Raw genomic sequence first — 27773 nt, 5'->3', positions numbered from 1 at the left:
AAAGCATAGAAAATACATATTTTTATAACTTTTGTCTTAAAAATTTTCCTCCTTTTCTGCAAGGTTAATAGAAAGATATAATGACTCAAAAACAAAAAGAAAATTGACATTTACAATTTTGTTTTCAAAAATTTATCAGATGAACAGAATGTTAATTTTTATTTTTTTACATTCATCTTTAATGTTTTAAAGTAAAACTTTAATGTTTTGTTACAGAAAGTAGCAATAGATTTACTTTTTGAAAAATATTATATCACAGATATGACATATTGAATTAAACATTATTCTGCATCTACTAGTTTGCATATATTAGTCTAGCAATGGAATTATGTTTTCGGTTTGGAGTTTATCTTTAATTGCTAGTATGTGAAAACCAAAATATTCTGTGTACAAAAGTTTTAATATCCGTCAAATTAAATTTTTTAAATGATTATGAATCTCACTCAAGTTAATCAAATATTCATGGAAACTAAAAGTAATTTTTCTAACATATATTTGGTGTTTCTGACATAAATGTTCATGTTCAAACAGATTCAAAAGTAATAAAAATCTCAATTTAATAAAGTATTTAATAATTATGTTCTTTAATGAATAAAATATCAAAAAAAAAAAAAATAAGAAGGGAAAAAATAACATAAGAAAAAAATAGCAAACCTTCAAGAAGTTCCACTTTTTGATGAACAAGAAGCTGATCAATCATCGTCAAGTATTCAAGTCCCCGAGGACAAACAGGAACACCAGTAGGTATGGGCATCCAATCAGAACCTATAAATAATGGGGGGAGGGGGGAGAAGAAACCACCAAGCATTAAAATACTAACAAGAAAGTTACAAAATTTTTTAAAACAGTATTTAAAAAGAACAAGATTAGAAATAGACCAGTTTTGCCAATAAAAAAAATACTGCCTAACAATAATAAATCCAAAAGAATTTAAAATCACCTAAAATATCAAATATGAAGAATGCCTTTCATAAATAGGGTTCCAATATTAGCATTATAGCTTTTAAAAGTGCTGCCATTATCTAAGACTTTGTAAAATTTATAGCATTATAAAATATTTAATTTTTGAGTGTCACACAAACATACTTAAAGAAAAACATTTTATAAAAATATATCTTTTCCCACCTTAAGATAACACTGAATTCATGTCAGAATCTTGACCAAGTGCAGGAGTTTCTATTTTTACTTACTATGTATTACAAAAAGAACACTTTTTGTTTTAACTCAAATTACTTATTTTTAATAAAAATATCCAAATTTGATGAATTTTTCATATAAAATGTTCAAACTTTGTTTGTGTCACACTCGGCAATTTACTTGAAAGCAATAGCTTCTGCATCACTGATATTCAATAAAATACTAGTAGAAATGAAATTCTAAATTAACATTCATCAAAAATAAATAAAATTTACAGATGTAATAGAAATGCAATCCAACAAATTTTTGTTATTTAAAAAGCAAGTTTTTTTTTTCTCTCCTAAAAAAAAATGGTTTAATATTACATAGATAACAGTAAGATAAGAATTTTCTCAACAACAACAACAACAAAAAATCTTGAGCAATGTTTGGTTAATTTATAGACATTCAAATTTATATATATATTAATTTCAATAATTCTATTTCATTCAAAAACTCTTTAGTCTCTTTCTCAGAATTGAAATAAATTCGAATTCTGTAAGTAATTTCACCTAAAAGGAGCTTATAACTCAAATTTTTGAAATGAAAATATTTCGTATGATCTATGAAGTATAAAATATCACAATAAAAGAAATTAAACATTGATCTTGTATCTCCATATGTAGATATTATAAATATATAATTAAAAATAATAATTCTGTAATGGCCTTTCATGTTTGGAGAATTTAAGACACTAAATTTAGAAGTTAGAATCTAGAAAATAAACTGATCTACAAAGTACTAGTAAATGGCATCGGTCATTAAACTGAGGTTAGTACAGAGCTAAAAAATAAAATGACTTTACGAGTAAGTGGTATACTAAGTTCATATATATCATACTTGAGGAAAAGCAGATTAAAATAGGAATAATAAAGTGAAAGATTAGATTAACAGTTATAAAGAGTATAGTGAGAGGGATTAAAATTGAGTATCTGAGTGATTTTGAAAATTTCAAATCACAGAATATTATTCAGCACTTGTAGGCTCTATGCAACAGCTATTACAACAATTCTACAAATTAAATAAAAGATTCTTTTAAAAAATATATAAAAATGTTGCACAGCAACAATTAAAGCAGTTTTATTAATTTCAGCATTTTAGAATGAATTAAAATTTTTTTTTCAATGTCATCATATTTAATGAATTGTAGAAGAAATAAGATTTAAATTGAAAAACAATAATTTAAATATAAAGATACAAGGCGCTAAAAGGAAAGTACTGTATATTATATAAAACATACACAGGATAAAAAAGAAAAACTTACCAGGTTGCATAGCACCTGGAGGTGGATAACCAGCTCCAGGTTGAGGCTGGTGAGTCATTGGAATTCCTGGTTGGGGATATCCTCCTGCAGGAGGATAAGTTTCCATAGGCTGTGGATAACCACCAGGAGGTGGATAGGCACCAGGTGGATATCCTGGACCAGAAGGATATGGTGCTGTTTCCCCACCACTAAAAATAGCAGGATTAATGCCAGGTGGTGGGGCACTGGGAGAAGATGGTGGATAACTCATTATTTTATCGATTTATGCCTGGAAAAAATATTACAATTAAAATCAAACTCATAATAAAGAAAAATTTATGCCAAAAAGATAAGGAATGGGGAATTTGGTTTCTTTAAAAATGAAATATATAATAGAAATATCTTATTCTAGTTTGCTATTGTTAATAATATGCAAAGATTGCATTTCAAGAACACTGGTATTGCATTTCAAGAACACTGACAAATGTTTTGAATATACATAGAGAGTCTAGTACATTAAATTTCAGTTTTTGGCATACAATAATAAAGACAATACTATTGTGAATCTATGTTTCTCTATTTACAAATTAATTCTAATGTTAAAATCCTTTCTGATGTATATTTTAAAGAGGAATGTTAAAATAGTAAATTTTATTTTTGTTTCCAGTATTGCTAATTTATTTATTACCAGTACTTATAATTTTTTTTTATTATTTTGAAATCAGTATACTTTTGTGTTCTATAAAATATTTAGCATAATCAACACATGCAAAATAGATAATTAAAAAATGCTTTCACAAAATCAGAGTAGCTTTCGATACAATTTTTAAAAATAAAATAGTATAATAAATTTGCATTTTTAATTTGTTGAAGGCATTTAATTTCAAACAGATTTTTGAAGAAGGATGGTCACATTAAATAAAAATTTCAAACAATGTGCTGTAAACAACAAAAATCAACATAAGGAGGAAAAGAAAAAGACATTTGTTTTTAAAAGAACTGGCTATATTTTATTAAATCAGAAAATAAACTGATAATGATTAAAAATCAACACCTGTTGCAACTTTTTAAATTTTTAAATGTTATTCTTATTTCTAATTATTTTTGATGCTGTTAATTTTAGTTTAATGGAAGTGCTATAATGGAACTTTAATTCCTCTATGTCTCAATAACATACATTTGATGGACTGGCATTACTGATATTTTTGTTATATCAAAATACAAGATGATAAGAGCAATCTGTCATTAAGATAGATATTCAATTTGATATACTTGTTCATTATATCATAAGGAATATAAATATAATAAAATATTGTTATTCAATAGCATGACCTTTTACAAGATACATATTTTACATTATAAAATCAAATACACAATTAAAACAGGCACTGTTTCGTTTTACTTAGAACTGATTTATTAAAGCATTGTTTAGTGTTTAGTTAAGTTTATCATTGATTTATAAAAAGCAAGCCTTTTTTTTAAAATCATGACTGTCATGCACATATTTCAAATAGTGATAACAATAACTATATATTTTGTAAATATATATATATACTTTCCACAGAATATCCATTAATTAAGTTTAAAAAAAAATAATAACTGTACTTATTATAAGCATATAACCAGAGCAATAAGTGCTGTCACCTATCACTGCTATTACCTATTTGATTTGAAAAATACCTCCTGTTCAAAATCATAGGTAATTTGTATTTAGTTATATCCAAAATTTAATTTTTTTTTCCTTTTTCTTTGTGATTCTAATTATCTGAAGTCCTTTCAATATTAGGTGTAGACTGTTTAATACAATAAGCAATATCTGATGAAAAAAGAAATTTTGTAATTACTTAATCAATTTAGAAGTATGTTATTAAATTTTAATACTGTGATTTGATAAAACTGGAGGATTTTTAAAAAAAAGTATTATATTTAATCCTTTCTTATTATGAAACCGAGAATAAGAAAAAAATCTTTTGTATTCTTCTGCGAAATATTGCGCTTTTTCCAATTCCTAGAATGCGCCTTCTTGAAAACAGATTAGATAAGCAGTATAAATTCTACTTGGATGCACACATCTGATTGACAGTTTTCAGTAGATTAAAATATTATTTCTTTTCTTTTTTTTTCTATTTTTACAAAGAAATCAATTTTTATCACTCAAAGGATTTTTTTATTAGGAGAAATCAACAGGCGCTGATAAATGTTTGTAGCATTTTGTTAAATGGACTTAACAAAAGTACAATTTCAGTTTTGATTACACAAATTTATTAGTAGGCTAAATGCTATAAATTTATAAACATTTTGATTCTCTTTCTAATTGCCATTTTTAAGCGCAGTTGTGATTATGATACACATATGATAATGTTAATAACAACTTCTCTTAGTTTACATAGATGATATCTTCATTCCAAAGTTAAAGTAACAAAATATATGCTTGTTGAATTAAAAGTATTCTTTGATTTATGGTGTATATAATATGCTTTATATCACAAAGAATTCATTTTACAGAAAATTCAAAATCGGGAAAATATTTTTTTTCAGCATTTTAGTACAGGAAATGATGTCTAAATACAGGTTGGTAAAAGTTTACATACAAATTATGACATTTTAATTTTGTTTAAAAAAATAATTATCTATACTACTGAACTGATTAATGAATTAAGATTTGAAACAAATTGTACAACTCTTGAAACATCAATTTATTTATATAAAAAATAATCAGTATTTTTTTCCATGCTGCATGATCTTACAGAAATGAATACATAAATACTTATGAATTCATTCAGCTATAAGTTATGCACTTAATTATAAGTTATGATAAAAATTAATTACTTAATAAAGTATTATTTTAAATACTATAACCTTATTATTTATAATAACTTTATTATTTATTTACAATTACTTTATAAATCTGCTATAATAAAAACACTTAATAATTTTAATCTACTATTATAGACTGACTGAAATTTAAATAATAGTAATATACAGAGTAGCAGGGAGAGAGAAAATGGGGTAATATCAAAACATTTTTATGATTAACATGATTTTTATTCTTAGATAAGACAGCTTTTTAAATAGCTCTCAAGAAAATTGGATATGTTAGTATACATCTTTGAATATGATTACATATATAATATTAATGCTAAAATATTTGTCTATATAAGATTCAGACAAATAAAAAAAAAAAAATCCAGTATTTGATAAATGCATAAAACTTAAAAATTTTACATAAAAATATTCAAATTATTTTCAATTAAATGAAAAGACTTATGAAACAGGAAAAGTCACAAACAAAATTTTAAAAAATGATTTACATTTTCATAACAAATATTATACTATGAAATGAAAATCTAAAGTTAAAACTTACAAATAATTCAATTTAAAAGGAACAATCTTAATCTATAATTACCCTCACAGACCCCCCCCCCCTTTTTTAATATTATTTCTCTTTGGATAATAAACATAGAGAACAAGCAAAAATAATTCTCAAATGCCTTGGCGCCCACAACATTTAATTTCGATTAAGACTCTACTTAACACCGCAATTTTCCACAAGGTCGCATTTCAAAAAAAAAGAACAAAAACAAACAAAAAGAAAACATGAATAGCAAACAAGGAAGCATATGTTTATACAATGTCATAAAATTAGCAAATACTATTTGGATTCTACGTTCAATTAAATCCTACAGTTTAAAATCGCTTCGCAAGATTTAATTTTCTTTTTAATTTATGACAAAATTTCTACAACATTTCGTTTTACACGTTTGTCCTTGAGCCGGTAATCGATTAACAAAGCTCCGAAGTATGAATAAACATTACCAGCCTTCTAAACTTACCGGGTAACAACTAATACTCTGCATGTAACTTGACAGCTGAACAGAAATAAAATACCCTTATAAGAGTGAAGGAAGATTTCCACTAAAACTAACTCACTAAATATAGAACAGTTATATACAAATGAATGAACGCAAAATAAGAATTAAAAAATGCACCAGATAACTTTTATCTTACTTTATCAACTCCGTAAAGAATGATTACAATATTTCCCACTATTTTGATGTCAATTAAATGGGAAGAAAACTTTCTTCTCCGATTCAGTTATGACGCAAATCCAAAATAAACTTAGTTCAGTTCAGTTGGTAACTCCATGAGTGATAATATTAATATTTCTTTTTTTAGATCAAAATTTTAATTTTATTTTCATACATAATTTTCCACTATCATTTAAAAAAAATTATTTCTTGTTTTTACTTGATAAAAAAGAATTTCTACTGTTTTTCTGACTATTTAGAATTTTTCGAAAGATATTACATTAAAAGTGGCAATCGGTTTTGAATGTTGTCTGCTATACTTTTTGTTTTTGTGTGATGCAAGCGTGAAATTTGAATTAAATGATATATGATTTCTTGAAAAAAAATAATCTTGATTTCTAGATCTGTCTAGATGGCAGATGATTCAGTTGAGATACTAAAAAGGCGGCCAGGAGTTGGAATAGCTGTATTAGTTATAAATAATTTATATCCAAATTGTGTGATTTTAGGGAAAAGAAAAGGGAATATTGGAGCTGGACTTTATCAATTACCTGGAGGGCATTTAGAGTTTGGGTAAGTGATTTTTGAAAAATATGCATCTTTGATGTAACTTTTCTATCAATTGTTATATTTATTTCTGTTAAAGTTACTTTTAAATATACTTTTGGCTTTGGAAAAAAGGGAATTCCTATGGTATCATATTTTAATCTGTATGGGAGAGTTGTATGTTTTGGACGAGTTAAATATTATGTATAAAATTTATTTACAGAAAAGAAGATGAATTTTTGTACATGTGAATGGTTATTTTGGTAATAGCTTCAAAGTCAGTTTTAAAACTTCATTCAGTTCTGCTTTTAAAAATTCTTATTTATGAAAAAAAAATCATAAATACAGTAGTCTGTCGGTGTCTATCTTTTGTAATATAAGCTTTTTCTATTATAATATACCTTAAAAAATTATATTTTTTTTATGATATTTTGAATAAGGAATTTATGAAAAATATCAATGAAAAAGCTTTTGAATAAGTTCATTCACCTGTGCATCACTTAGATTCTTTTAAGTTATGACCAGTTTTTCTGTATGTATCCCAGATTTTAATGGCTGTATTTTAGATGTAACATTAATGTTCATATGAAAATTCATTGCTACATTTGATATTTTAATTTAAAATAGTGAGGAATAAAATGTCATTATCTCTACAAAAGTTTCAGAACTTTACTTTGTTGAATGATGTTGATAAATTTAGTTCCTAATACAGTATTTAATAACATTGGGTGGCATTTGATTATACAAATTTTAATTTGTATTTCTAAAATTCCATGATTTGCTTTTTATACTAATATAACTTTGAAGCAATTTCAAATCCTTGAAAGTTAATTCTCAGGGATTTTTCTAATTGAAGTTAATTGTGATTCATTTTTGATTCTAAATATAGAAAATAAGACTAATTATAGACAATATAATCTTTCTTACTTTGCGTTCAATGTTTTCTTTATATTTCAAAAGTAAAGGTGGCTGTACAACTAATTGCATGTTTGAGAAACGCACATAATTATTTTTTCTGCGCAAGCATATTAAAGTACTTGTTGCATAATTCCCCATTGGCATTTTGATTGAGTAGTGATTTTCGTATGTGCTGGTCCAAAATGATTATTTGTAGATATTTAACAAATATGTGTATATACATCTTGTCTACTATTAAAAAAAAATAACAGGCCAGACTGCCTACATTTCCAAATTCGGTATATGCATAGCTTGAAGAGTAGGAATACATGCTTTTAAGCTATTTTTATCGAAGTTTTAATTAAAAATTAAACTGAAATTTGGTATTTTCCCCTAATTAAAAAAAAATATCATGATGAGTTCATATGCACACTTTTGAACTAGTTTTATTGAAATTTTAATTAAAAATTAAACTGAATTATGGTATTTTCCCAAGATAACTTTCAAAAAGATCATGATGAAGTCATATCTAAACAATTTAATTGAAATTAGATTTAACTAATATCGTCAGTGAACAGCTGATTGTCAAAGATCATTAATAATAAAGTTAATCATTAATTTTCTAATATTTTTTTTCTTTTAAAATTTATCATACATAATTAAGAATTCTTTAACTTAGAATTAAGTTTTTGAATTTATTATTACTAGACATTTTTGCCTACCAGTTTTTTCTGTGAGATTTTCTAATATTATTTTATTTTAATCTCTTATATATAAACTGTTTTTCAAGAATTTGAATTTTTTTTTTTAAATTTCAAATCATTATAGATATTTAATCTTTTTATAATAATTTTGCTCTTTTCCATTCATTGTCTATATGAATGAAGCTAAACATTTGCCCATGTTACTTAAATGCACATTGTTAGCACCAATTTCATTTTCTTACTGTTTTATAAAATATGCAATTGATTTCAGCATAAACTGATGCATATTTTGTATTCATTATCATGACAAAACAACATGATAATAAAAAGAATTAAAGATCAACATAATATTAAAGGTTAACTTTTTGGATAATAATATAATATATTTAAAACCCATTCATATATTCACTGATAATTTGTTTATTATTTTAGACTTTAACAATTTTTGCAGATGAAATAAAAAATGTCAAGATATTACTACTTGCAACAGTGAAAGAGAAGCAAGCAATTAAATATTTATATACACTATGAAAATAGTTTCAATTTCATTTCCACAGTGAAAAATATTATTGTAAATTAATATAAGAATATTTTTTTTAATCTATTAAGATTTTTTAAAAATACGACAAATAACAAATTAAAAAGTAAAATTAAAAAAAATATGTTTTAAATATTAAGATAATGGAGAACCATTTTTGTGCAATAATATTTTTGAATGCCATTGCCAAAAAAAAAAATGTTGCCTAATTTTTAATTAAAATTATCATTAAATTTTCAGAAAAATTGCTTTAAGGTGTATATTTTTACTTTCTAAAATTGATTTGTATTGAATTTTATAGCTCTTGGTCAGGCGATCTGCTCTGCAGAATGTCGATGCATATGCATTTATTTTTATAAAAAATCTGTGCTTTTTATACTTTTAATTTTGATAAATGTAAAATATAGTAGTTATTTTTTATATAAAAACCCAAGAATTAATTTATTCATTCCTGTCCATTAATTAGAATTTAATTAATTAATTATTGCTTTGATGTACTAAAATATTTTTGACAGTGAATCTTGGGAAGATGCTGCATACAGAGAAGTTTTGGAAGAAACTGGTCTTCAGATTAAAAATATCAAATATTTTTATGCTGTGAATTCAATAGTAAAAGAGCAAAATTACCATTATGTAACTGTATTCATGAAAGCTGAAGTAGATGAGCAAGGCATTTCTGAACCAATAAATATGGAACCTGATAAATGTGAAGGTAGGTATTTATCCTTCCAATGTTGCAATTTATATAAATTAATTCTCATAATTAGAAAGATAGAAATTTATCATAACATCATTAATTGTATATTTTGATTTGTTAAACATAATAATTTAAAATTTATCACTTAAAATAAAAATAAAGAATTAGATGTTTATAAAAAAAAGATATAAATTCTTTTAAAAATATAATGTAAAAAGTAAATTAAACTATTATTTTTACTGAGATATAATTTTTATAATGAAATTTTAAGATAATCGCATGTATTTATAGTTTAAATATTTTTCTGTTAAATTAAAATTGTGTTCAGCTGCAAGATTGCAATCAATAACAAGCAATTTTTGCCAGTCTTGTTAAGAAACCTCTTAAGAGCAAAATTTTACAAATTCAAATTTTATATAATTAATCTGAACAAATTGTTCATAATTTGAAGAAAAGAGGGTTATGTGAATCTGCAAGTTGTTCTTCTGCTGGTTTTATTATATATTTATATAGTAAGGACTTATATAATTGTAAATTACTGATTTATTTAATTTAAAAAATGCAGATATAAGCATCAAGATAAATTTTTTACTACATAGATATCTGAAAGGTTGTTTTTTAATAATATATTTATTTACTCATTGTTTGTTATACAGTAACGAGAAGGATATTTCCAATGATTCCAGTTAAGACGATATAGTTATTCAGTGAAAATTAATTTAATATCACAAAATAGAATTATCTGCAATACCAATTCTATTTCTATAGTTAAAAAAATAAATATTTGTGGAGAATTAATTATGTACAGATTTGTAAATTGAAATCAACATATAAATTTGTATTTTCAAAAAAATTCTTTTATTTAGTTGATGTTGAATAATTTCTCATTAAATAATCTTGTTTTAATAAACCAATCAATCACTTTTTTCATTGTAGTTTGAATTTTATTGTTATTGAATTATATTGTTTTGCAGGTTGGAAGTGGGTGAAGTGGGATGAATTGCCTTCAGAAGATTCTTTATTTTGGGCCTTGAAAGACTTTCGGAAGCAGCAAATTAATCCTTTTTTTAGTTAAATTTTTCAAAAATGTATTAAATTGTACAGACAATAAACATAACCATTGATTATATATATATGAATGAACTTCTAAAGGCATGTTGTGAAAAGAAAAAAATAAGTACCTATATGCAACTTACTTAAAATATTTTATGAAATTCTTGAAATTTAAATGAATCTTGGAACTTTTAGAATTAATTGATTTGTTTTCAGTTATATAATAGATGTTCAAGTTGGTTTCCCATAACACCTGAGGTTTTTCTTTTGAAATCTTTCATATCTAAGAGTGTAAACATGTGATTTATTAGTTTGAAATATATAGCCTTAATAACTGCATTTGCTTATGTAGACAAATAAACTTGTCCTTGATTCACAATGAAACATTGCAGATTTTAATTTTTATTTATTATTGTATTAATTAAGAAAGGAAGCTGGCATTAATTGGAAACTGTAGTATTTTTTTAAATGATTGTTATTTTATAACTCTGAAATTCAAGCAAATTTTCTTTAACATATTTTTTTTATTTAGCTATCACAGATAATCAGGTTTTCCAATTTAGAAAATAAGAGAGTATTTAATACACTTAATTCTACTTCATTCAAGTTCTGATTATTATTCTTAATTTGTGAACTCATTATTGCCATTTTCATCCAAACTTTCATTTTTCAATTCCTACTATTAGTTCACACTTTCCGTATATATCTTGTTCAAATTTTCAATTGTTAATAATATAGTTTTTATTCATACACTCAAGTTCGAATACATTTTTTAAAACTTGTAGTGGATGACACTTGACGTTAATACACTTTTTCAAATATTAATTAATTAAATTTGTCCACTAATTTCTATTTGGGCGCCAAATCCGTCGCCAAGCTCTGATATTGCAAGGAAATTCGCTTTTCTATTTTGCCATTTAATATTGCAATTCTGTCATATGTATATACATATTTATATTAATCGTAATTATTTAATAAAAAATAATTAAAATAATAAAAAAAATGTTAACCCAAATAGGAATCAACTTTATATATATATATATTACTTGTTATTAATTATACAATTAATATTTAAAAGTTCTCAATTACATCCAAATAATGACTTAAGGCATTTGAGTTCATTTTTATTATTCTGTCATATAAGTAGATGCACAACTTTAAATCATAGGTATGATGCAAGAAATAAATGGTTGAATACCTTGAATTAATTATAAGTATATTATTGCCTTTCTTAAATAATTATAAGGCTTATAATAATAATTATATGAATTTACAAACACTGATATTTCATATCTGACATAAATTCTCCCTTTAGAATGATGCTTTTATTTCTTTCCTTAAATTCATAATTCTATTTTATTGAATATTTTATATAAAATTTTTGTTTATATGATTTTGTTGAATATTTCATTTTATATATCATTTCTTATTCTTACCTTTAATGTTCATTTAATGCAGTATATCCAACTAGACAACTTTTGTTCTTGATTTGTTTGAATAAATATATATTTTTTATTAACTTTTTTAAAGTTATAAGTATAATAAGGTTATACTGGCTCTACTCCTTTTTAAATTCTTAATTAAATAAAAAAAAGTACATTGTTGTAAAACACAGCTAATTTTTAAAAAAAGTTTGTTGCAATTAGAAACTCCAAAATTTCCTCCCATGTATCTTGAGATACTTTTTGGCTGTCTGTGCATTCCTTTCCAGTTAAAATAAAGAAAGCGTAAGATCATTTTAATGTTAATTTCTCATCGAAAATAAGAGAATCACAAACACAAAAAAAAAAAATAAACTACTTTAAGAGAATTTTAAAAATTATATAGTGTAACCCCTATTTAACCCTTTTAAAGAGATCTGAGAAATAAAATTAAAACTGAGGAGAAAATTTATATTTCGAAATTACTTATATTAATTATGACTTAAACATAATTCAAGGAACCAACAAAAAGTGTTGTAAATGACAGAAACATGAATGTATGACTAATAAATGATATTGTGCAATTAAACTTTAGAATTTGAGTACAAAAAAAGAGCAGTGTTTTGAGGATCATATTGAACACATACTATCAAAGAATGCAAACAATTTTTTTTTCTAATAATTATTATAGCTTTGTCTATCAATAATACTATTTAATTGTACTGCGATATACTTGTTAAAGTAAAATTGTATATTTTTAAAATTAAATTTTGTTACACATATACCAAGTGAGCCATAATATCTGCAAACTGACTTATAATATTTGTTTTGAAAAAAGAAACAGTGCTTTAATTAAAGCCATAATATATTTTTCATAACTAGTCCGGGGAAAAAACTGCAAATGATAATTTGAATTTTAGCACAAAATATTTTACTTCAAAATAAATGGTAGTACAAGTTTGAATATTGTTAAACTATTTTAGTGTTAAATGAATGCACTTATTGAAAAAGCAATTGCTGTTCTAACAGTAAATGTTTTGAAAAAAAATTTTGGCAATTTTTTTGTCAGAAAATATTAGAAATATTCATAGCTGAAACAAAGATACGGAAGGGGTTACAGTAAAATAAAAACTATATATATATCTTTTCAATTTACATATGTTTATATTTCATTCTTTTTTGTCAGCATATGAACATGTTGTAAAATTAACGTCTTTATGTAAAACTTGACTTATTTCATCACTTAAGAGCTGATGTAAAGATATGCCTTCATGTTTGTAAATCCATACGCCATCTTTGAAATCATACCTCTTTGGCCCACTGAAAAATAAATAAAAGCATAACATTAAGCAATTTAAAAAATAAAGTAAAAATATTGAAACCAAAACACAAAAACTCATAGAATTTCTTTATTTTTAAAATGTACGAACTCAATACTCTTTGACCTTTAAAATATATCATCATGAACTCATTGTTTATGTCATCCATTATAAACTTTAATGCCTACTTATATCACAATTTGAATTGGTCATGATTCTAAGCAGTAAATGAAACATTTTATTAACTGTTCTGGAAAAGACTTTAACTATACATCTGGCAGACAGTTGTTGGCTGACTTTTTTCAATAAAAAAAACAAATCCTGGAGATTTGGAGTTAATTATGTGGAACATTGTTTCAAAATTCTACTTTGCACCTGAACTAGTTGCTATGATGAGCATTGAAAGGGTAATTAACCATATGTCTTGCAATAAAGCTATTGCTGTTCTATGACTTAACAGATCAAGATAGCTGAATCATATCTTGAGAGACTTGATCAGAAGTGATTCAACCTAAACTGTTGTAGAAAGAATAAAGCCTAATTTTTTTTTTTTTTTTTTCATTTGAGAGAATTATCAGGGTTAGTTATGAATAGTATTCTGGGACATCATTTGAAGTGCACATTAGATGTAACATGTTAACTTTCTATAACCTAATTATTATTATTAGCAAAATAAATAAATATTGAAAAAGATGAAATGAACACTTTTGAACAAAAAGTATTACTAATTTATCTAGATTAATTAAAATTATTCAACCATTGTCAAAGGTTATGTCAAATTTGAAACTGATTTTATGATATAATTCTGAAACATGGTTAGTTGGCAAAATTTACATCTAGGCTGAGATCCTACTTTTCAAATTGTCATATGTCAATTTCAATATGTCACATAAACATGAAGATAGTTGATCCCTGTAATATATTTGACATAAACCAAACCTATAATCAATAAATATATCTGGGATCCTATTCCATCTCTGCCCACTATTTATGTACCAGAATCTTAAAAGAAAGAAGCTGAATTGGGCTAATTTAAAATAGCCAGAAAACTTTTTGAAAATATTAAAATTAAATGTATAAGGAACGAATATCTGTTATGCAACAAAAATCGATCCTTCTAAAAAAATTCACATTCCAAAAATGGATAAAATAATTATATCAATGTCTTGTTTTTAAAAATTATTATCATTATTAATTGTTTGTCACAAATTCTTTATGTCATACTGAAATAAGAAAGATTTTTATATTTGTCATCTCCAATTTAAGAACAGCATTCAGATATCAGATGACCTATAAATTAAATCAGGTCTTTGAAAATATCAAGATAATACTAAATTCAAAGCCATCAATAAAACTGTATTTCGAAAAAAGCATAGTAAAAAGAGAGAGAATTTTAGATGGCATAATATACAGGGTCGTTATAATTAAAGTGCAAATGTTTGCAGGACTGTAAAAGAAAAACTACTTGGAGTATGTTGAAGAAATTTGGTAATGTTATATTTACAACATGGGGAACACTTCAATTTTAAAATCATTGTGATGATAAAAGTCATGTATCTTTAAGCTATAGCCATGACTTTGTCAAAGTTAGAACGTGCTCTGTTAGTAAAATGTTATTACCAAAAGAATAGCAATTATAGTGTTGCTTTGAAAGAATATCGCCGTCTTAAGGATTTGAGAAAAGGACCGATGTTTGTGAATGGTTTAAAGAGAATGATTAATAAATTGGAAGCTACAGGAGAACTCGGAGTGCTCCCTGGAACTAGAGGAAGAAGATCTGTGAGGCAGGAAGTTGTGAAGAAATTAGGGAAGCATTTGATTCAGGGTTAGTAGATCAGCGACTTGTAAGCGTTAGAAGTGTAGCAAGGATGTTATCTACACCATGGGCAAAGTCTTGCGCTACATTTTAAGACGCTATCCGTATAATATTGAAATTTTGCAGCACTTGCAACCAGGCGATCCACAACAAAAAATTGATTTTGCCAACTTCATTCTTGACAAAATTGATAAAGACGAATTATGGATTCGAAAGATTTTGTGGACTGATGAAACGCATTTTAATTTATCCGAATAAGTCAACACCCATGACTGTAGGATATGGGGCTCATCCAACCAGCATACTGTTTTTGGGAAACCCTGCATTCAACGTTTGTTACAGTTTGGTGTGGTATGACTGCTGACTTTATCAGAGGCGGTGGCTGAGATTTACCGACGGGGGGGACAAGACAAATCCGACAGGGGGATAAGCACAATATCTCTAATTTGGCTTCAAAATAACTCATAATAATCAATTTTATATTAAATTAAAGAAAATCAAGTATTATTTACATGTTATTCAGATGCTGATTCTTTCTTTCATTGTTAAAATTTTCCAAAGTATATTTTATATTTGTATTATTTCTTATACTGACTATCAAAAAATTGTTGATAATTGAGTCAATTTCTTCATGAGACTTTTGAAATTTAATTTCTCTGATATCTGATTTTAGAAAAAATATGGTTATATTCTATTCTAGATTGTAATATATAGATAGAAACACAGATTGCGCCAGAATGACGTGTCATACTAAATGAATAAATGCATGGTCTTACTATTTTATATCAGAAGCTATATAAAATGAATATTGAAATAAAAAAATTTCATAAAAGAAATTTTTTAAGAAATCCAAAATAATAAATAAAAATGTTTCAATGTTTTCGCCAAAACTCTATTTTTCTGCGTAGTTCTCTACCCAAAATATTTGTTAATGGTTGCAACAACGATCTCCCATGTATTTATTTTCAGATGTGTTTCGAATCCGAGGAGAATAAGTATGCATACTCAACAAAAATTTACTATAGTTCGGACACGAACATTATAGAATGCGGGAAAGATACAATGATGTTGTTTCTTAAAAAGACTGGAGAAAATAATTTGCAAATATATGTATAAACTTAATATTTTATGTAAGATAGCAAAAATATTCTTATGAAAAATGGACTGCTTAAATATTAGATCCCCAATGTATTTATTTTTCAATATATATTTAGGTTTAAAAAAAAAACAATGCATTCTATTAAAAAACAATTAGATTTTGAATACGAATTCTCCTATCTTCATTTTTAGGTATGCGTTCTTATGGTTAAGTACTTTTTTAATTCGAAGTTATTGGAATCTAATATTCCTCTCAAAAAGTAAATTTTATCCCCTCAATTGCATGCATTGGTTTTTCTTAACCCTTCCATACGCAATGACGAGTATGACTCGCGTATGGAATTATTAAATTTTAAATCTGCAATTAAGTGAAAGTATTAAATAATTTAAAATGCAAAAATCACTTGAAAACGCTTCATTACCTCAAATGCCCTTATATTATTGTAGGCATTAAAATAATAATAATTGTTCCATATAGGATCTGTCATCTTATTAGGAAGTTAAATAAATTCGTATGTCAAGGGTTCGTATGTTATTTATTAATATTCTATGAATAACTATTTGAATCATCTTTTTATCAAGATATCTTTATTCAAAGTCTATTAAAAATTTAGAAGCATCTGAAATTATATAGTTTTTGCCATGAATAGTAATTGAAAAAGTGGGGGAAAAAAAGAGAGAATGTGTTCCCCGATTACATAGTCCTAATATTGAATGCAGAGTCTGAAGAATTTGGGTAGTGGAAAAAAAAAAAAAAAAAAAAAAAAAAAGAGAATGTGTTCCCCGATTACATAGTCCTAATATTGAATGCAGAGTCTGAAGAATTTAGGTAGTAATTTATTTAAGAAATTTAATGTATACTTGGATAAACTCCTTTAATATAGCCAAAAAGCTACCATACCACAAATATTTTTTTTTCCAATTGCAGTCGGTAATGTTTCTTTAGTGTAATAATTGTAGCCTGATAAATCAGATAGCAAAAGAAAAGATATTTTACTGTTAAATAAACTTAATTTATAATTATACAATTTACTTACTCCAGTGATTTATTATGAATTCACATAATTTGGCTACAGCAAAAAAAAGTGCAAATTAAAAGCTTGATCCAAATGTCGAAAAAATTTCCAGACTTAACATCTTCGACACTCACCGCATTGAGTTCATAGTCGGCCGACCAAATATTGTCAGCAAAATGAGATATCACCTTGTAGATATCTTATTCACTTCTTAATTGTCGGTTATATTGCAAAAAGTAGTAGAAATCATAAGCTGAATGAACGACATTTGAATCAGATGTCTGAAAACCAGCGAACCTAACTTCTTTGATATCCTTTGCATTCGCGAGTTCGCAAATTGTACAGACTAAATCTATGGCAAAGGATACCGACGTGCTCTGGTTGGTTTAAGCCTTGGCATTTTTTTGGCAACGCCTTGGCATCTTTGGCAATATATTTTTTATAAAAATAAATAAAATATGTGGACCCCCCCCTTTTTTTACGGTTTACATGTAATATTAATCTCGAACACATATACAGCAGACAAGATCAAATCCTGAAGCCTAATTCAGAAAATATAAAAATTACAATTTATTAAAAATATTTTTTATGTCTGTTTTTTCTTAATAATATTTTGATATAACTAAAAAAAATTAGCTACGAAATCACATATTCCGCTAAAGCTTACATATTTATACGTTTTGGGCATTAAGTAATCATCTCCCTATATGTAGTTGATGGAAGAGTAACAAACGTTCAGCAACAAGTTTCAATGACTGCATAAATTATCTAATAAAGGCACGAAAATCATAGAAAAATAATAATTATTTAATTGCTGCATCATATGTTGAGTAATTAATTTCATATAGTTTTTATACTTCTGTTCATAAACAACATTAGTTACTTGTATTACTAGTATTATTAGTAATATTTATTATTATTAATAATTAGTATTAGTAGTATTACTAGTAATATTCAGAGAAAACAATCATATTAATAAAAATTAGATCGTGTTAATATTCATTCGTATCTTCCATAAAACTAATGAAAGGTACAAGGTTTGAGCCAAATAAGCGAAAACTACACTATTATGAGTGCAAAACATTGTCAAAAAGATGCCAAGGCTTAAACCAATCAGAGCACGTCGGTATCCTTTGCCATAGACTTAGTCTGTACAATTTGCGAACTCGCTTTGCATTCAGTTCTTAGTCAGTCTATCAAAAATTGCCCGCATAATACAGCATATTGTTGACCTACCATCCAATCGATTATTTTGTCAAATACTGTCAAAACACTTTAACCGTAACTTGGATATTTCGACTGTTTACAATATATTAACTTTAAGGTGGTTTTTAAATAATCATATTCGATAATGCGGAACTCTCTACAGCCATCCTGAAGTGGGGAACAATTTTGCCAGCGAAACCTTCAATCTCTCGCCGACGGGAGGGACAGAGGCGGTGATTGCCTCCCTGCTATCACCGCCTCTGAATTTTATTATTGGTCCATTTTTTTTTTTTTTTTTTTTCAAAAATCTTACACCAACAGGGTTAGTTCGCTGCACCGTAACATGTACTAGTTATACTCAAATTTTAGAAAATAATGTGATCCCTGCTTTGCAAGACAGAAACTGCCTCGATTCAACAATATTCATGCAAGATGGAGCGCCATCTCACATTGCTCATTGTGTTACACAACTGCTTCACCGAACTTTAAGTGAGGACCGTATAGTTAGCAGATGTTTCCAAAATGCGTGGCCACCTCATTCACCTGATTTGAATCCTTGCGATTTCTGGTTGTGGGGATATTTAAAAGATCTCGTCTACAAGGACAAACCTAAATCTGTTGTTGCTTTAAAAAGCAGCATTACTAGACATGTCTTAGAAATTCAGCAGGAAACATTAGTTGCTACTGTCAATCATGCTGTCTTGTGTCTACAGCATTTGAGAGAACTTGAAGGATCCCATTTTGAACAAATATTGTAATACATTACGCATTTTATATTTTAACAAAGAAAAGTGTTATAATTACAATGTTGTCATTAAAAAACGCCACCTATGACAAAAAGTTGAACTAATTTTTTTTATTGTGTAATTCATTTTCCCATGTTGTAAATATAACATATATCAAATTTCTTCAACATACTCCAAATAATTTTTCTTTTACAATCCTTCAAACACTTACGCTTTAATTATAACCACCCTGAATTTTGGAATAAATGTACAAGACTCAAAAGTAGTTTGAATTAATATAAAACTATCCTAAGTATAGCCACTTTTTTAATTTTGAAAATACTAAATGATTGATACTTTTCATATAAATTTTAAAATTTACAATATTAGACTCTGTATTAGAGTTTTATACATGACAGATAACTTTTATTTTATTGAACTTTAAAACAAATGAAATCCTTGATTTCATGGTAAACTATTAAATAATTGCTCATAGGTAAATATTTTATGGTAAAACACCTTAAAAATATTGAGAATGAAAAAAATACACTTAAATTAAAAATACCTCTAACAAAACTTTTCTACATTGGAGCTTGTGGATCAAAAGGGATTTTTAAAATAGAAGGTGCATTTTTTTTTGTTGAAAATTTTCATGTATGTAAAAATATAAATAATCATGGCTTAGCTAAAAGAGTAAGATTATAAGTTTAAGTATTTTTATGAGAAGGCATTCGGTAATTAACTTTTGCAATCATTGTTAAAAAAATGATAAATGCTCTAAACTGTGCTTTAACAAAAATTAAGATAAGCAGTTTTAATTATCTGCCAATTTAGCTTTTGGAAATTCTCTAAGAAGATATTTTACTTTAACTCTCCTAGTAGTCATAGCTGCCTTTATAGTTTTTGGGATTTTTTAATGCAAATTATATATATATATATATATATATTAAAAATTCTACATATGTAATTTGTATATATAAAATATTCTTCAAATTTCGCCATTTCAATTGCATATCAAAAATATGGTTGTGCACTTTAAAAACTCATTTTTAAGAGTTTGAACCTATCTTATCAAAATAATTGGGTACTTAGACGGTTAAATACTGACATGAGTGTGAAACGCAGAAATTGACAACCTGACAATATTTTTATGAATTTGTAATATTGCTTCAGTGTGCACTAAATCTATAGGCAAATAAGATAGTTTTACAGATATAGTAATGCTGGCTGAATGAATGCTTGTGAATGAGATGTAGCCTTAGTGATCACTTAGAAATAAAAATGAAGGACCCAAAATATTTGAGATTCTTGCCGCAGCAATATTAGAAATCATTTACTCTAGAATATTTAAGTTACATTTTATTGCAAATTACATACAAAAATAGCTAAACTTAAAAGTGCTGACTCACCTAAATGGAGAAGACAACCATATTTGCTTGTTTGGACTTTGTTTATTGATCACATAAACACCATGATTGTTCAAAGATATTGTTAAAACATCATTCTAAAAATATTAAAATATCATAAGATTGACACTTCAAACACATGAAATAAATGTCAAGAAAAATTTGCTGCGGATATTTTAAATAATTAGAAAAGTGAAAGTAAATATTTTCTAAATGTTAAAGACTCTTTTTAATATATTTTATCTGAAAAAAAAATAATATAAATAAAATAAAAGTAATTGATTCTTTACATGTATGTTTGTATATTCTACACTTTCTCCTAAACAATTAGTCCAGATTTTGCACCCTTATTATTTAACGCATGAGAAAGAATGCTGTCAACATTTCAAAATACAAAAATTAAATAGCCAATTTTAAGAAATTTAAAAAGTTTGACTTTGAATAACTATTACTATAAGTTTAAATATCTCACTAACTTTACTATATGTCTTATGGCAACTATTTTATTGATTTTAAAGTAGTGATTTGATGATGCTTATGTTAATTACTCAAACTCACACAAAGGCAAGAAATACAAAGCTTGTGTGAGCAAATTAAATAGAAGTTTGAGGACAGCAGCATCTTCAAGCTATGAGGAGATGTACTAAAACATCACAATTAGACGAGTCAAAAGACCAATGAGAATGTCGTCTACAACAAATATAGAAATGATATCCTTGCCAATGATATTAAATTCATTTCTGTGAAATATTTCCTTCAATTTTTATTTATTTTTAATAATTTAATGTTAGCAAACCATTTTAAAATAAAAAAAATTATAGATACGCTGTTGCTAGACAAGAATGAATTACTCGACCTTAATTTTTTGATATTTCTATTTAATTTTTGAAAAAATAATTTTAGGACATTTTATTATTGGTTTTAAAAAAATTCTAAAATTGATTTAATAAAATTAGACAATTAATTCATCTAAAATCTTTTATCACCTTTACCTGTGTATTAGATTAGAGAAGAACAGATTTTGAGTAGTGAGAAATGTAGAGCAGTGACTTAATAATGTCTAAAAGAAAACAAGTACACTACTAAATTTCAAATTAAAGGAAGGAAAGCACAACTTTTGAAAAGAAATGAAATATTTTTAAATTATATAATATTTTATATAAAAAGGATTTTTTATTTAAAAAATATAATGCATAAAATGATTGTGATCCCGAGCAGTGCTGGATATATCAGCTAGTCAAGCAAAGATTATAAACTCAAAATAATGAAAAGAATAAGAACGAGAAACATACTGCAGTAAACTAAATTAATGCATTTTAATATATAATTTTAAAAAAAATGGGGCATTCACAAAATTGAAACCATTAAGAACAAAATAATGAAAATATCAGTTTTGTTGTATAATATTTTCAGAAGTCATCATAAAGAAATGCCAAAACCTTCTTTAGTTTTTCATAAATCAAGATTTTTTTTTTTTTTTAAACCTTTCTTTGAAATGTAAAGTATATTTGAGTATATTCAAAGTATATTGAGTATATTCAAAGTATATTGAGTATATTTCAAAGTATATTCGACACCTCTGAATCAAACAGTGTGTCCCGTAGAAACCCAAGAAAATTTTCTTGTATTGACAAAAGACAAAATGAAAATTTTAAAAAGTAAAATATAAAAATTTATTTCAAACATATTATGACATTTATAAAAATTTGAGCTTTAATTTACAATAAAATTATAAAGGGCAAGATGTCTGCTAGTTCTAAATATTTTGCTTATTATAAAATATACTAAAACAGTATGAAATATTTACCTTTGATATAACCAAGAAGAAGAGAAAAGAAGTTAAATTCTAAATAAATTAGCATACTCATTTATATATTTAAAATAACAGGAAAAGTGATTGAGCTAATTGCCTACCACTTATCAATTTTTGTTTCTTATCAATGCTAGATATGTCTACAAGAGTTGCCTACTCTCTTTTCCTCCATTTAGAGAGATATTTCAAAATAAAACATCAATCAAGCCCTCAACCTCAACAACTGGACCAATAACCAATTAATTTCGACACTTTGAAGTATTGCCAACCAATCAGAATGGTCTATCATTTCTATGCACATATAATTTAAAATAATACTATTTTTTTTTTTTTGTGATAAAACATAGTTCTTTAAAGTTGATTGACATGACTAAATTAATCTTATAATATTAGTGATCTTTGGAAATCCTATCAACCAATTTTGTTGAAATATATCTTATCAAAACAAAAATGTACCATTTTAAATTATAAATGTATCATAATGAAAAACATTTCTCAGTAATTAGCTATATTTGCTATGTGGCAGAATTAATTGCAAACAAAAATGGACAAAATTAAGCAAATTGTTAGCTGGGTCTTTTATTTTGCAATATTTTTCAAAAGAGGGAAGACAATGCAATATCTTTCAAAAGAAGAAGATGTTGTATCTAGGTGTACTTAATTTTCATATAAAACAAAAATTGTTGAAATTAGTACTGTAATTGTGAGAGGGAGGAAAGGGGGCCGAGTCTTTGATTTTGCAATATTTTAAATATATAGATGATAGGCAAAGATCATGGACTGCTTATTATATATAAAATATCAGTAATATAATTATACTTAAAAAAAAGAAATATATGAATGGCAATATATATTCATTTAATTCATCTGAAAAGAATTGTATTTATATTTAAAATTGTGATCTTAGAATGAGATACTATGAATTACAAGCTTTATTTTTAGGAATAGTCTTAGTTGAAAAAATAATTGCCTTTTCATTTTGTTCTAACATCTGGTTTTCTTCCTGGGCAAAAAGTGAAGTTTCTACATGGCTTATAGCTATGATGAAATTAAGAAATTATTAATTTTTATTCTTGAAATAATGAGAAATTGAGCCTTATTAAATACGTTTTAATATTACTTATTTATTTCATAAAATGTAAGAACTTTGTTTAGATTGCTAAAGTTGTCCTATTACAAATGAACTATATACAATGCTTTAAATTACCTGATGCTGACTACAACCATCAGCTTTTGAAGCAAACAGAACTGATCATTATAAATATAACAGTTTATGGTTGTATCCAACGATGGATGGAATTAAAAATATCATCATCATTTTAGTTTGTTTTATTATTGAATGTCCAAATATTTTTTATTGTCAGCTAACAATCAAGACATTCTTTTTTTTTATATTGAAATTGACTGATTTTTCAGTATGCAAATAAAGTAAAGAATGAATGAAAATTAATTATTGGTTTGTAAATATCAATTTTATTTACATCTTTTATGCTGAATTATAGCAAAGGTTAATGAGCTGTATTTTATATTCAAATGATTATGAAATATTATTTTAAGGATTAGTTTTGATTTGAATATTCATGAATTTTATGTAAGGTGACCATTTTTTTTAACCTGAAACCAGGACAACAGGAATTTTGACCAGCCACGCCCAAATTTTATAAATTTTTATCAAAAATTCACCCAACGGCCAATCTGTATACCTAAGTAAATAAAAAACTTTTAGATACCAAAAAATGTTGCGTTTATTTAAACACAAGAAATGTAAAAACTAAAATATGATTTTACAATATAAAAATCCCATTCAGATGTTGTTTAATAAAGAAAAATCCCGTTCGGTCGATGCATTAGTTCCTGGCATACAGAGGCAATACTCTACCAATTTGCCAATATTATTGGACACATCATTTTCTTTAAAGGCTTTAAAAATTTCAATCCACCTATCTCGTGGCGGTCCTGCTCATGCTACACCTGACGATATTACATGGAATTATCAGGGTTGCCAGTTCTAATTTTATTATTTTTATTTTATTACTTTTTTTGTTTTAATGTTTTGTAATCTAAAACCAGTACTTTTTGTGTACTGGTTTTGTTTAATGACTAACCAGGACTTATGCCCTGAAAACCAGTACTGTACTGGTAAAATCAGTACGAATGGTCACCTTAATTTTATGAATACAGAAAACTTCACTGCAAGGAAATAAAACTTTAGATATTACTATGAATTTACATCTAAAGTGTATTACAACATATATTGAAACATATTTTAGTAATTGTTTGGTCAAATAGAAGAAACTTCTGAAATTTTCAACTTCATTTTATTTCAATCTGGAAGGTATAATTTATACGGTAAGAAATACATCAGCTTACATCTCAAAGTAAAAGCAAAAAAAGGCGCACATTTTTCCTTTCAGTGATTTTAATATGAGATTTTGATAGAGATTTCTTTGCCACATTTTTATTTAGGAAAGGGAAACTTAGGTATCTTTAAAAAATGTTGAAACTATAAGGGATTTTTATCCCTTAATTTGGAGTGTGAGAAAATGCTTAAGTCAGCAGTTTTATAGAGCACATATTAAACATAATTAAATAAAAAGTGGAAATTGGATCAGGAAATAAGAGAATATTTTGGATTAATATTAATATGCACTAAATTAAAATAAGAAGAAGGAAATTAATCAGGATTTAAATTAAGAGATAGCATTATATATATATATATTCTCCTAAAACACTCTGTCAATGTACATGAGAGTTTGAAATCGAACTTTCTTTAGTTAATCAGTGACAATCATATTCAAGATGTTAACAGGATTATAGCCTGTCTAGACAGGCCCATGTTCTGGTTATTCTAATTATATATAAATACTTTTTAATATTCTTAATCTATTTTTGCACATTTTCCCCTTTAAATATCCTATAGTAATTGATTTCATAATACATAAGATCCTTCAGATTAAAAATAAATTAGCAGTAATAAGAAAAATATTCAAATGATATAAAAAAATGCAAAATAACGCATAATTAGATAAGTTAGAGCATTTTGATTGACATCAGTTTTATAATAAGTATTCAAGCTTATAATAACCATATACAATATTTAAGATTTGGACCATTAGCTTTTAAAATAAAGGTCATTAATATCTTAAATTTCTTTTTGAATAATATTACTGCATTTATAAATGGTATTATTATTATTATTGATTCCTTTTTTTTCTATCCTCTTTCTTTAAATATTGCAAATTATATATTTCATTTAAGATTAAGGAATGGTGTAGATATCTTTCTTAGTGCGTTATTTAAATTAAATGTAAGCACAATTCTATTTGCATCAATATTTAATACTAAGACTAATATAAAGAATAATCTCCAAGAATTTCGTCAAGGTGCCAGCAGATGGGAAAATACAAATAAATGCAGAGTTTGAGCTAGAATAGTTTTTTTTTTTTTTTCAATATTCTTCTTGCTCACCTAATGCTTTCTTCTGTATCTTAAATGACATGCTGAATTATTCCTTAAAAACAGTAATGTTCTATGTTTTCCGTTAGCTAATAATAAGTTGTTAAATACTTACACTGTAAGTTACATCCCAATCAATAAGGTCAGAATCCTCTAATATTTCTTCAAATCGATCACCAAGACTTTGTAATGTTTCTTCTGATACTTGCTCATATTCAACAGAAGAAGATATACTCTTTAAAGATCTAAATGGAAGAATATGAATTTAGAAAGCATAAGCAAAAATGAATGAAATATATATCGAACTTTCAAATGAACTGTGAAAAGAAATTACCCTAAATTACCCTGTCTAGTTTTACAATAGGAAAATGCAAAGGTACATTGAATTCTTTTCTTGTTTAGCACCTGCAATACATAAATTTTAAATAAATTGTAAAGTTAACAATCGCATATAAAATCGAATCTTATATATATATATTTTTACTCACAGAAATATATTTACTTTGGCACATTAAATTAGAATAATTTGACTTTGCCCGCATAAATAACAATATATTGATCGATGCCCTATATTTATGAATTTTAAAGAAATTAAACATGCAAGAACTTTTGGGGAGAATACGAAACATTTTTAATGATAAGCTTTTAATTTAAATATTTTAATAAAATATGACAATGTTGCCGATCATAAGTAGAATAATTCAAATATCCAGTCTTAAAATATTCAATATATTTTTAAAAAGAAGTATGATTTGGCCATTAATTCGCACTGTTTAAATAGATATAATGCCGGCTAAAATTAGCAGACAACTTCTTATTTCAGATGTAAACAAATAGAACAGTTACAGTTAAATAGCTAATTTATTTGCATGCATTATTATTTTAGTTTTAATAAAAGAAACGCTCGATGAATATTTATCAAGCTGTTTATTCTAAATGCAGTATAAAAATATTAAAAAAAGGCCAAAGAAGAATATTACTGACAGGAAGGTGAGATTCTGTTATTGATATGAAATAAATTGCCAATATTTCTACTATAGTTTTTGAGTCATAAATTCAATCGATACTCGCGTACTCTAATCCGATTAACCGCGAAATTTAATTAACCCATTAAACGCCAAAACTCAAAATCATTATTTGTTTTCGATGCTAACAATACAAGTCATTATTTTGACCACTTATAATAGTAATTTAATGTAAAAATAAGGAAATTGCATTTTCCTTTAAAAATATAGGGTGTTGCGTTGGCGCAACGTCAGCGAAAAAGAAGTACGAATGTTGATCATTATCACCGAGCGCCACGCCGCATTTTCTTCACGTTTTAAAAACTAGAAATTTTCGTGAGCTGATTAAAGGGTGTAAAATAGTTAAAACACTTCTTTGAAAATTTTAATTTATTAAAAACTAACAAATAAATGTAATTGACAAGCTTATTATGTAAGAATAAGGTGATATAAATTCAAGTATGATATGCTTCACTACAATTGTGGTGTAAAGCAACTTCACAAACATTGCAGCGATAAATAGTTTGGCTGTGACAATACTTGCAACGTAGTCTTCTACTGTCTGTAGACTTAACAATAAAATATCCTTCGGATATTGGTTTTGTAAGGCT

General features: G+C 26.0%; 3 protein-coding genes across 4 annotated transcripts in view; 1 reads left to right on the top strand and 2 right to left on the bottom strand.

Moving 5' to 3' along the window:
* LOC129968647 (phospholipid scramblase 2-like) overlaps nt 1-6519 on the bottom strand; it is a 48528-nt gene extending 42009 nt beyond the window's left edge. Inside the window, exons 1-3 of one of the 2 annotated variants that reach the window (XM_056082746.1) lie at nt 6428-6519; nt 2441-2708; nt 655-765 (exon numbers count right to left, since the gene is read on the bottom strand). In XM_056082746.1, coding sequence (XP_055938721.1) covers nt 655-765; nt 2441-2690 — 361 coding nt within the window. In that variant the 5' untranslated portion in view covers nt 2691-2708; nt 6428-6519. The other variant, XM_056082745.1, reaches the window with a different exon arrangement.
* Nucleotides 6520-6750: 231 nt separating this feature from the next.
* LOC129969604 (nucleotide triphosphate diphosphatase NUDT15-like) lies at nt 6751-12311 on the top strand. The gene is made up of 3 exons (XM_056084250.1): nt 6751-7020; nt 9648-9844; nt 10804-12311. The coding sequence occupies exons 1-3, from the start codon at nt 6860-6862 to the stop codon at nt 10902-10904; spliced, it is 459 nt and encodes a 152-aa protein (XP_055940225.1). The 5' UTR covers nt 6751-6859; the 3' UTR covers nt 10905-12311.
* A 1106-nt stretch (nt 12312-13417) lies between these two features.
* On the bottom strand, nt 13418-27090 carry LOC129969603 (frataxin, mitochondrial-like). Its single transcript, XM_056084249.1, has 5 exons — nt 26647-27090; nt 26493-26563; nt 26274-26403; nt 20893-20987; nt 13418-13623 (listed from the first exon to the last, which is right to left on the bottom strand). Exons 1-5 carry the CDS (start codon nt 26785-26787, stop codon nt 13473-13475), a joined length of 588 nt encoding a protein of 195 aa, XP_055940224.1. The 5' UTR covers nt 26788-27090; the 3' UTR covers nt 13418-13472.
* Nucleotides 27091-27773: the final 683 nt, after the last annotated feature.

This window comes from Argiope bruennichi, chromosome 5 (assembly GCF_947563725.1).
Source record: "Argiope bruennichi chromosome 5, qqArgBrue1.1, whole genome shotgun sequence".
In the NCBI taxonomy this organism is placed as follows: Eukaryota; Metazoa; Arthropoda; class Arachnida; order Araneae; family Araneidae; genus Argiope; species Argiope bruennichi.
This window is presented reverse-complemented; position numbering and strand designations above follow the sequence as displayed.